This window comes from Scyliorhinus torazame, chromosome 4, assembly GCF_047496885.1.
Source record: "Scyliorhinus torazame isolate Kashiwa2021f chromosome 4, sScyTor2.1, whole genome shotgun sequence".
NCBI classification, from domain to species: Eukaryota; Metazoa; Chordata; class Chondrichthyes; order Carcharhiniformes; family Scyliorhinidae; genus Scyliorhinus; species Scyliorhinus torazame.
This window is the reverse complement of record NC_092710.1, coordinates 123258888-123271320: the sequence shown is the minus strand read 5'-3', so window position 1 is coordinate 123271320 and position 12433 is coordinate 123258888. Positions and strand designations below refer to the sequence as shown.

The following is a 12433-nucleotide window of genomic DNA, read 5'->3' as shown; positions in this document are numbered from 1 at the left end:
TCAGCAGAAAGGGTTAACTTAGTTGCTTGTTTGTGGAGTGGGAGGGTTTGGGGAAAAGAACTTCTCATTTGCACACAATTACAACCCTCCTTTTAACGTTTTTTAAAAAACTCTCCATTTATAAAGTAACCAAATTCCTTTTTAATCTTTTATTTCCAATTAATTTGGGATTTATTTTCTTCAACTTTGCCGATCTTGTCCCTGGGAATTTAAACCAACCAGAATTTTTATTAACATGATCAACTTTGAAGAAAAATATTATCATAGTCCAGTGCAGGTTAAGTGGATTGGCCATGATAAATTGTCCCTTAGTGCTCAAAGATTAAGTGGGGTTATGGGTTTACAGGGGGGAGTGGGCTCAGGTAGGCTGCTCTTTCAGAGGGTCGGTGCAGACTCGATGGGCCAAATGGACTCCTTCTGCACAAAAAAATAACATATCCGCGCGCATATCCTTTCTTACGAAGGCTGACTCTTTGCATTTTCTATCATCCCCTTCCCTTCCTTGTACTTGTGCCTTTCACTGTCTCTCACTGAGTGTGTGTGTGTGTGTGTGTAACCTGCTCGCAGGCTTCTGCTGGTGATCTGAAACGCCTGCTAGAGAGCAGTGGAGGAACATATCCCTCCCACTCTGTACAGAGGGCTATGAACCAGTTGGCAGCTCACTGTGGTATGCTTGAGTAGGGGGGGGGGGTTCCGTGAAGAGGACTGCACACGTGAACCTGCCTGTTTATTCCCGAGGCCGTTCTATGAGGCTTCAACATGCTGCAAGACTGCATTGTTTATTTGGACAAACATACATTGGCAGCTACTGTTTTCCGCTGTAGTTTTCTGCCAGAGACGTCCCGAATGCATACAGGCTCCAAGTAGCCCCTCATGACTCAAATCAGAAAACAAGTGGTGCAGGGCTTGAAACACTTTGACATACAGGACACGAAAACTGCTACTTATTATTGTCATATGGTCCTGAGAAGACGTCAATTAAGTTTACCAGTGCACTTGAGTGGCTACTATTGATGTTTATACAGAGAGGAAAACATTAGAGGGAAACTGTTTTGTGATTAACATTTATAGGACGGATAGAAACCCTTTGACTGAGCTGAGTCCTAGCAAGGGCGAATAATTACAAAGTGACAATTTTCAGCAAAGTAAAGAATTGCTCGTGGGTGACAACGAAGTATCGATTTTATATTTCAAATACCGATGAAGTTTTATTCAACACACTTGAAAGCAGGATGGCAATCGGTGTTTAATGATGCCCGTTTGCTTACGGTTGACTGAAATGAACATGTGTGGGAACATGTTCTACAAAGTTTTTTTTCTCATCAACCAGAGTGTTGAGGAGCTTTCAATCTGTTTGAATTGTTTTTGCCTCTGCAGTCTTTTTGCCACTGGACTCGCAATCCACTGATTTGAAGTAATAACCCAAGCAATGTGAGTTTAAATCCCACCAAAGCAGTGTGAGACTTTGAATTCAGCCTTAGAAAATGGAACCTGGAAATAAAAGGCTGCTATGTGTGAACATGACCGTGAAGCTGTCAGATTGTTGCTAAAATCCAATTGGTTCACCAATGCCCTTCGAGGAATATATTATATATATTGTCAAGTTTTCATGACCATATTGCTTTCACTTATTTTCTCCTTTTTTACTTATTACAGTCAAGCACTTCTTCTCGTACTCCTGATAACCTCACTACTCAACCACTAACTTTCACAATTGGGAATGGAGAATCCAGCCTTGCTGACCTGCGACGTGCTTGCAGTTCATCCTTGTTAAATAAATCTTCACTCTGTTTTCCCACCAAAACAAATTCAGAAAAGAAATCCTCCAGTTTACCCAGGTCCACTTTCTTGACTTCTTCCGAGACATCCTTTTTATCTTCCAGTTCCTTGCCCTCAGGCCTTCATACAAAGTCCCTGTCCCCATCAGCCTCTCCCCTTAAAAAGTCTAAAACGGCTTTGCCTTCCTATCCCCCATCTCCATTACTGAGCTGTAGTGATTTGCAGTCTTCCCCAGCCTGGTCCTCCTCATCTTTACCTTCTTCACGATCCACCATGTGCTCTTCAACTTGTGTGCAGTCATCACTCCATTCATCCAGTCAGAATATGCGTTCTCCCACTTCGCAGCAAATCTCACACCATTCTCTTAGAATTCTCAATGATTCCAGTCTGACCTCAACACCCACTAATGTCACCAGATCTGCTGTGGTATCTTCTCCTCCAACTCAGTTGTCATTGTTGACTTCAATTCTAAGGTCTGGAAAACGGCCTCCTCTGCCATCCAAATCTTCAGAACCATCAAAACTAGTCTCCTCGGCCTCACCCCTGAGCAACATCGGTTCCCAATCTTGTAGAAAATCTCCAATTCCGACAACGCCACAGCCGACATCTTCCTGTCAAAAAGCCAGAATGCTTTCCTCCACTCCAGGGAAGTCTCTGCTGGATTCTTCGGGAATACTTGGAGGCATTTCTTCAGCCTCATCTGGGTCTATAGCCTCTCCTTTGTCCCCAGAGCCTGGGAAACATTCTGTTCATTCCTCGTTTCAACCTTTATCTCAAAGACGTGGAAATATTTCCACAGAGACGGCTCAAATTCCATCAGGCACCTGGTCCGGAAAGCATAATGCTGATGGTTTGAGTCCAGGGAATTCCACAGCCTCACCAGCTTCAATGCATCATGGCTCAAAACTTCTTCCATCGCCCCATTGTCCTTCCCCAAGACATGGACTGCTTTCCCCTGGCACAGCACAGTTGTCTTCACATTGTTTCTCACCAATCAGCTCCTTCTCTCCAACGCAAGAGCCGATGCCTCCTTTAACAAGCCCCACTTTAGATAATCTGCCCTTTGAAAGAGCCAGTAAAATATCCCCCACCCCACATTATTTGAGTTTAAATTACTGCCCTGCAAAACTTGGCAGTCTGTCTCTTACTACAACAAGTCCTCACCTTTCTCCTTCTGCACGACTCTACAATATTTCCCCCTCATCAGAACATTATGTTTCATCTTCCACAACCCCCATTTCTTCATCTCCTACTCCAGTTAACTCTTCCCCACAATCTGGTTCTATTACGCCTACTCCTCTAAGTGTTAGTTCTTTCTTCTCTCCCCAAAGATCAATTTCCATTTCTCCTGCCCCAAATCAAATCACCTCCCATTCCTCTTCCCATTCCCCTACCCCAACTTATTCTACCCCACTAAGACCTCTTTCACCAGGACAGTTACCTTGCCATCTTTCCCCTTCCCCTAGATCCAATGCTAGTGTCGTTACTCCGGCTCACTCTGCAGCATATTCCTCTAACCCGAGGCTTGATATAACATCAACTGGTCCAGCCCAGTCCCCTCCACTACCAACACATTTCTCAAGGTCTGACGCACAATCTCCAGCACAATCCTTATCCTGTTCCACTGAGAATGTGACTAAGAAACCAGAACAAAAGGTACTTTACATCTCTTTCTTTTGCATGTTTATAGATAATGATGAATACTGTTTAATTGGAATGACCCTTTCATCCTTTGCTCTTATTAATTAACCTGCATGAAATAATTGATGTTCGGTGAATCTATTTAGATGGCTAATCTTCCTCTTCTGGCACTAATGAGAAAGAATCCTGCATTGCTTTAACTTGCCTGAGTTTGCCAGATTGCTATCTCAATATTTTTCATTCCTATTATCTTAAATACTGATTCTCTGAGCTTTAAAATTTGCTCAACAGGATTCTTGTGGAATAAACATTTCCTCCCTTTTAGCATAATTCTTTCGAGACCTGGGGTGAGGTACTGAAAATTGCTCCTTAATTGGCCCTTTTTTAAAAAAATAAATAAATACTGCATTGCAAATGGAAAGCAAAGTTAATGGACATTATTGGAGATGGATTTATTGCAAGATTACAAAAGATGGTTTGTTACCACGTTTGCAACTCACTTTATAACCATAATATTATAGTCTTCAATCATCTCTGTTCAGTAATAAATCTTTTTTGCTATTTTTACTGCAGCGCCAACATTTCACTGCTTGTTCCTTTTTTTTTGATTATTTCCCTCACTTCTTCTGCAGTACAAGATCAAGTCAAGTTATAAGGCTTTTGCAGCAATACCAACAAACACACTGCTTTTGGAGCAGAAGGTCAGTGTCAGCAATAGGAAACTTTGCTTCAATAGTACTGCTTTCTTCTTTATGAAAATCGCTTATTGTCACAAGTAGGCTTCAAATGAAGTTACTGTGACAAGCCCCTAGTCGCCACATTCCGGCGTTTATATGAGTCAACAAGCATTAAGTAGACTATTGACAAACTTTGAGGTTGCTGATGGTGGTTGGGAGAGGAGTGAGCGAGGTGAATCCTTTCTGTCATACAGTAAAGGATCTTAAGCTCACATCATGTTTAACAATATTAGAAATGTTACTGCATGTTGAATGGTTGTCGTGAGGTGGATGTCTTCCCAGTATTTTGTTCTGTAGTATGATGTGTTTTTTACAAAGGATTCTTACTCTGTCTTGTGAAAGTACTTCCTTCTTGAAAACAAAGGACTCTTATACTGCATGTACTCCGCTCAAACATTAGAAGCTTTCTTGCATGTCTTTTGTGCAATAACCAGAATACCTGCAGTCGCTGTCTTGTCAAAGTAAACATGCATTATCACAGTTCTCTGTGTCGCTCTCTCTCTCTGTGTATCCATGAAAGTGGAGGTGAGTGGGCAGAGTGGGAGGAGGTGCGTGTGGAGGGTGAAGGGGGGTGGATTGAAAGAGGTGGGCCCTAAAAGGTGGGAGGGGCACTCAGCGACCCCATTTGCTCATTTGGGGAGGGGGGGGGGACAATGACCCAAGGCCCCGAGGATGGATGAGTGTAGGGCCAGGTCTACCTCATTCTTGGATGGTGGGGGGAGGGGTGTAAGGGAGGGTCACGTGGACTTTTGGTGATGGGAGGGGGATGTTTCCCCTCTGGTGTTGAGGGTTGGAGGGATTGCCCACGCCGGTGGGGGGGGGGGGGGGGGGTCATGATTCTGGGATTGAGTGACCCACAACCTCACCATGCGATCTGGGCACCCTTTAAAAATGGCAGCCCGATCTCTCAGGAGCTGGTATTGCCGCCGACTTTAGTTCCCCACTGCGGGAAAAAATTACTCGTGGGACTTTTCAGTGAGATATTCCCCAAGCTTCAGAAAAAGGATGAAGTGTGGGTGAATACCTGTCTGGATTGCATAAAAACACCCGGTGGGAATCACCCTGCCAAACACGCCCAAAATGACACTTCGTCATTTTTTGGGAGTATTAGACCATAAGACCATTAGACATAGGAGCAGAATTAGGCCACTTGGCCCATCGAGTCTGCTCCGCCATTCAATCATGGCTGATATTTTTCTCATCCCCATTCTCCTGCCTTCTCCCCAGAACCCCTGATCCCCTTATTAATCAAGAACCTATCTATCTCTGTCTTAAAGACATGCAGTGAATTTACCTCCACAGCGTTCTGCGGCAAAGAGTTCCACAGATTCACCACCCTCTGGCTGAAGAAATTCCTCCTCATCTCTGTTTTAAAGGATCGTCCCTTTAGTCTGAGATGGTGTACTCTGGTTCTAGTTTTTCCTACAAGTGGAAACATCCTCTCCACGTCCACTCTATCCAGGCCTCGCAGTATCCTGTGTGTTTCAATAAGATCCCCTCTCATCCTTCTAAACTCCACCGAGTACAGACCCAGAGTCCTCAAACGTTCCTCATACGACAAGCTCTTCATTCCAGGGATCATTCTTGTGAACCTCCTCTGGACCCTTTCCAAGGCCAGCATATCCTTCCTTAGATAGGGGGCACAAAACTGCTCACAATACTCCAAATGGGGTCTGACCAGAGCCTTATACAACCTCAGAAATACATCCCTGGTCTTGTATTCTCGTCCCCTTGACATGAATACTAACATTGCATTTGCCTTCTTAACTGCCGACTAAACCTGCACATTAACCTTAAGAAAATCGTGAACAAGGACTCTCAAGTCCCTTTGTACTTCTGCTTTCCGAAGCATTTCCCCATTTAGAAAATAGTCTATGCCCTGATTCCTCCTTCCAAAGTGCATAACCTCGCACTTTTCCACATTGTATTTAATTTGCCACTTCATTGCCCACTCTCCTATCTTGTCCAAGTCATTCTGCAGCCCCCTTGCTTCCTCAATACTACCTGTCCCTCTACAGATCTTTGTATCATCTGCAAACTTAGCAACAGTGCCTTCAGTACCTTCTTCCAGATCGTTTATGTATATTGTGAAAAGTTGTGGTCCCAGCACAGACCCCTGAGGCACACTACTAGTCACTGGCTGCCATCCTGAAAAAGACTCCTTTATCCCCACTCTCTGCCTTCTGCCAGTCAGCCAATCCTCAATCCATGCCCGGATCTTACTCTGAACACCATGAGCTCTTATAACTTACTTAACAGTCTCCTATGCTGCACCTTGTCAAAGGCCTTCTGGAAATCTAAATAAATCACGACCACTGGTTCCCCTTTGTCTAACTTCCTTGTTACCTCCTCAAAGAAGTCTAACAGATTTGTCAGACATGACCTCCCTTTGACAAAGCTGTGCTGACTCAGTCCTACTTTACCTTGCACTTCCAGATGTGCCCTACACTTCAAAAGTACTTAATTGGCTGCAAAGTACTTTAGCTACCCTCAGTTGTATAAATGCTAGTGTTCTTTCTTTTTAATTTATTTGGTTCAATTTATGTTATGATGAAGGCTATTAATATGCTTGGATAAGACTAACGGCTTGGACACTGAAGAATATCCTCCCTCTCTCAGGAAAAAAAATCACAGCCATCCCTGAGAAAATACTTTTCACGAAAAACAAATAAGCAGCCCACTTGGCTAGACTGGGTCAGCTGCAACAGTACACAAGACGTTCGACACCATTGAGGCCAAAGCTGCCCACTTGATCAGCCTCTCATATACTAGCCTGAATGGTGTCTGCAGTGTGAATGATCTATACTGCTCCACAACGACTCACCAAGGTTCCTTCTGCAGCTCATCCTAAACCCGTGATCTCCACCACTTAGAAGGACAAGGCTAGCAGGCACATGGGGGCATCACCTGCAAGTTTTCCCCATTGGAAAATGCATTTCTAAATGGGGTAAAGGATCAAAGAGATTTAGCGACCACAAATCACTAAATGTTTTTGATACAGGTTAATAAGACCATTTTCTAAAAAATCAGCAGTCAAACACTGACTCATTGCAGAGGAACACCATTGAAAAACAGAGCAGCTATGCTAAAATTATATAGAACCAGGGTAAGACCAGCTTTAGAGAAGTATAAACTGTTCTATATTAGAAAAAGGATATAGATACACTGAAGAATGGGCGTAAAGATTTATAGGGAGAGCAGAACTGAGAGAACTCTTGGGGGAGGGGGAAGGACAGTTTGCATTATGAAAAATAAATGTTTGTCACCCTGCTCCATTTACACAGGGGCTGAGGAAACCAGTATAACATGCCTGCACAATCCCATGAGGTCTGTGAGCGGCAAGGGTATAGTCGAAAACAGGGAATCACCGAGAAAGTTACTCAACACACCATAGCGAAGCATAAGCAGAGAGTTAGGTAGATCTAGTGATTGGAGAGCTTCCTACAATATGGCGCATATGTGGTCTCCCACATCCTCGTGGGATGCTGCATCCTGGATAATGTTGCATTGCACCAAGTTCTCTACTTGGAGGAGGCAGAGTATCTGTGGTCGTCCTTAGCCGATGATGTAGACCTGGGAGAAGGAGAGGAAATAGCTGAGGAAGGAAAAGCAGCTCAGCAACGATCTTGATTGCAGTGTGCTGCACCTCAGCAGCTGCCAGGGCAAACTGACTCAGTTGACAAGCTGACGGTGTGGTAGGTAGTAGTCGAGGCCACACACAGGTTGGCAAAACAGCAGCCAAGCTGATATTCAGGCCCTCTGAGGTCACTTCCAGCTTTTGAAGCTCCTAGCCATAATAATAAAAATAAACATACATGAAAACAAAAAAGGGCACCAAAAATACATGAGACATAATTTGAATTCTTTTCAACAAATGCTTTTCTAACTTTTTCCTGTGTAAATGCACTGATTATTGAAGAGAAAACTAACTCTGATGCAATATCACATAAGCATGGCAAGACCATTAAATACTCTAGGGTGCAAATTAACAGAAAAATAAAGTGATATTTTGAGTACAATTGGAGGGTGTTTCTCGACGGTCATGTTGGCGAGATCGTGGCCCGCATTTAACGGCACTTAGTGCCAGAAATGAGCCCCATGAACTTCTCGCCATTACTGTATGTCTCGCTGTCTGATTAACCAGACTCGCACCTCATCGTCTCTCTGCTAACAAGGGGGAGCTGCTTTGAAACGCTCCCTCACCATTCACTCCCAGTCAACACATAAGTATGGTAGCGCAGACCTGCCCCTCGCTTTGGGGAAGCCGACCTGGCCAGGCTTCACAACGCCGTTGATGCGAGATGGGACATCCTGTTCCTCTGAGGGGGTCGAGGGACCAGCAGCCGTGTCACCAATACTGCCTGGGAGGCAGTGGCAGTGGCTTTCAGTTTGGCCAGCATGACAAGGAGGCCCCGTACTATGTTGGAAAAAGACCAATGACCTCCACTGAGCTTCAAGGGTAAGTTACCACCTCCACCCTGGTATCAGTTCCGCCTGCCACCCTTCAAATTCTCATTGCTATCCCCCCCCCCCACTAATCACTGGCTAACATCTTATATCCTTCCCACATCTGACCTTCGTGCTTGCTCCTCAGAACCCACTGGCACTGACCAGCACAACCTCTTCATGTCCAGGTGCGGTGCCCACACATGCCACCTGCTATAGACTCCCCTGACCCTTCACACATGCAGCTCACGATGCCGTTTCTTTGGGCCGCAGGAGAAGATAGCCCATAATAAGTGTGAGAGGGCCAAGACGGGGCGCAGACCAGAGATCAAAGTCCTCAACCCCTATGAAGAATGGGCACTGGAGAACTCAGGGTTGACCGAGGAGAGAGTCATCACCAACAGCGAGGTTGGTAGGTTGGGCTGCACCACAGAGGTGGAGCATCCACTGCCCATCTCACACAGATGACCTGTCTCAAGTGAGTTGTTTGTGTCAGACAAAATGATCCTCTGCTCTCACTGACCACATACCCATTCTCTCGCAGGATCTCCATATGATGGGGCCGTTCCCCCCTCTCGCCACCCAAGATACCAACTCAGAGGAGATCTCTGATGAGACCACCATTGAACCATCACAGATATCATCCCCATCTTTCACCAGCGCAGAGACACACACCTCGGTGGGCGACATTAGTGGACAGGCTTCTGGGGAACAATCTGGTGACATTCCAGCGAGTGCACATCCAATTGGAGGAGTCCCAAAGGCTATGGGTGCAGGAGATGGTGCCAACAATATGTGGCAACGAGGCGAATACTTCTAGGATGGCGATCACAGTGTACAGCTTGGAGAACAACATCAGCGTCTTGAGTGGTGGTGCACAAGGCATGACTCAGTCATGAAGACCATGGCTGAGGGCCTCAACATCATGTCCCAGTCGATGACCGACATGTCTCAGACGCAGGTGGACAATACCAAGGCACTGCAGAGCTTGGCCTTGTCACTGAGTACCATCACTGAGGGTGTCGACAACATGAGGCAGACAATGGGGAGCCGCCAGGACTGGCAGAACAAGATGATGCAGCGACCTGGGGAGCTCATCTCAATTGCTCCTCCCACCCATGGAGACCTCCAAGACCCGACGAGCACAATCATGGAGGAGGAAGCGCTGGTGGGCCTACCACCAAGGAGACTACGGCGATCTCCAGTTCTTCCGAATATCCCTCTCTTGACACCGGTGCATTTCAAGGGCAGCGGGCAGAACAGAGTGGCACGGCGAAGTCAGTGGCACTGGTAAGCCTGCCAGGCACGTCCCTCCTGAGGACGTCCATCAAGGGCATCAAAGGTCACAGTGCAGAAAGCAGCAGGCTGCCTCCACCTCTGCTGTGCGTCCTGTGAACACACCTCCACGTAGCAGTAGACCATGGAAGACCAAGAAGAGAAAGGATCACTGAGTGGACAGAATCTGTAGCTAAGGGGAATGGAAATGTCAAATGTTCACTATTAAAACATGTGAAGCCTCTGTCACGTTAATCATCACAGTGGTCTTGCCTGCACCCCCACCCCCTGTTGACATCCGCTCCCCCCATCTTACGGGCATAGCCAAGATCAAATGCCCCCGGTTTCCAAAAGAACATTCTTAAACATTGCTTTGGTTCGCAATTCAGGAAACAATGTTTTCATTCTTCGGATTTTATGTTAAAAAACTATCCATTATAAAGAGTTACTGCGAATGAATAGTACGACAACTTCAACTGTGTGCTAGCTCTGCCCCCTTAACATGCGCACATTCTTGCACCCTTCTTCACATGTCAGTAGGCTGGGCTGCGCAGATGCTGCCTGATGTACAATACGGAACAGCAAAACTGACTTTCTTTTCCCATATTTTTTTCCCCATGCGTATAATAGTGTAACTTATCAAATGTCCACAAATTAACAAATGTCTAAATTTGAGGCGTGCTTTGAGCTTGAGGCCCAGGCCAAATGGCCCTCCTGCATGCCTTCCTCCCCCCCCCCCCATTGGTCCAGTGATATTCTAATATCTGCTCCCATCACTGGACCATCTCTCTTGTGGACCTGAAGCTGATCCACTCCATTGTTCTACGGCAAAACAGACTGCAGAAAGTGATCAAGGCCTTGAAAGCTGCTATCTGCTCCATCCAGCACTCTGTTCAAATACCTCTGTCTACAGACTGCAGCCCAAAATCTGCGTGGCGGCCGCTTGACCTTCCATGAATCCAAACATTACACAAAATGCACCCTGACCTGTTAAGCCAACAGCATCTCATTCCCTGGCTTTTCCTAACTCACTGATCTCTAAGGCATTCTGCTTTTCCTGGGCGAGGTCGATGATGTTGGGGACACTTTCTATTCCTTTCACCACGCCCATTAATTTGTTCTTGTCAGAAAAACAAAAGATCTGAATTTATATAATATTCATGCCCACACTACGTCTCAAAGTCTCAAAGCGTTTCGCAGGCAATGATCTACGCTGGCCGGATACTCGCCTTTTTAACGCTGATCCCATCTTTGAGATCCTGTCTTGCCCTACAGAGAGTGAGAATGGGTATTGATGAGCTAAGTGGAGATGAGCTAAGTGGTGATTTTGCAAAAACTGACTGTGGTCCGAGGTGGGCAAGAAGCAAGGTGGAGTGAGGATGGAGAGACAACTGTAAATCCAAGTGTGAGGAATGCAAAGTGAGGAAGGAGAATTGGGAGAAGTTGGTGGTGTAAATGCTTGGGCATAAAAACCGAATGATGTGTGCATGATGGAAAAATAGGAAATAAGTGGTGAGTGTGTTTGAAATGGAAAAGAGAGATATTGCACCTTATCTTTGTGTCTGTATGGTGAAAGAGAGAAATTTGTTGATTTGTGGCCAATGGATGGCTGGCGTGTTGTTGGATGATATTGGGGTAAAACAAAAGCAGTGCTCATCTTTCTCTGGTGATAATTGAAATACTCTCCATCAAGCCCACAGCCCTTTGTCAATTCTGTTCAGTGTGTTTCACTGTGGCATTGGAGAATCCTTTGTGGATGTTGAGGAACTATGGCTCCTTTTTTTCCTCTCTTTCTTCATGGAAGCCTCCATGGAAACCTCTAAAAAATGAGATTTGGCCCTTTAGCTGCATAAAACACGACATTGCTTCTTGTCTCCCGACACTCAGCCAGAGGAAAGGTCATCCAGATACCCTCTGCTGTGTATTCACGGTCAGAGACTTGCCAACAAAATGAGTGGGAGAGGTTCACCTGTTGCCAATACAGGCCAACAAATTTCACATCATTTACAATTTTGGAGAAAGAACCTTTTGTCTCGTAGCCTATTTACAAACTTGCGTGAATACAGTTTGCTTGACAACACAACTTTTGAATATAAATAAATCTTTTGTTGCTTTTTTATAGTCTGCAATCTTTTAGATGAATACTGAAGCCATTCAAAAAATAATAGTGTAAATGAGTCTTTGTTACCTGTGTTAACACTCTCAGAATCAACGCAGAAATCTGTTGGAATCTCAAGTCTAGGTGGTTCATACTGTGTAGTAATGATGTGCACATTAGCAACTGCCACTCAGTAGGCATTCTGAACCTCAACCTCAAAAAATTCATACAAGTAATATATGTAATGCATAAATAATTTTCAATAGTGTATAGATGGTATAACTTTCTTAAAATCCTGGGCCATATTCGATGGCCCGCCCCCATTGCCTTCTGAGGCAGAGAGTTCCAAAGTCGCAAATATTCTCCTAATATCTGTCCGTAAAGGGTGACACCTAATTTTAAAACAGTGCCGCCTAGTTCTGGACTTACCCATAAGAGAAAACATCCATCCACCTTG

General features: G+C 45.1%; 1 protein-coding gene across 1 annotated transcript in view; it reads left to right on the top strand.

Moving 5' to 3' along the window:
• The window catches only part of LOC140411432 (uncharacterized), a 232732-nt gene extending 228533 nt beyond the window's left edge, over positions 1–4199 (top strand). The window contains exons 6-7 of the mRNA XM_072500539.1: positions 1657–3435; positions 4053–4199. Coding sequence (XP_072356640.1) covers positions 1657–3435; positions 4053–4199 — 1926 coding nt within the window. The remainder of the gene's footprint in view (positions 1–1656; positions 3436–4052) is intronic.
• The last annotated feature ends 8234 nt before the right edge of the window (positions 4200–12433 follow it).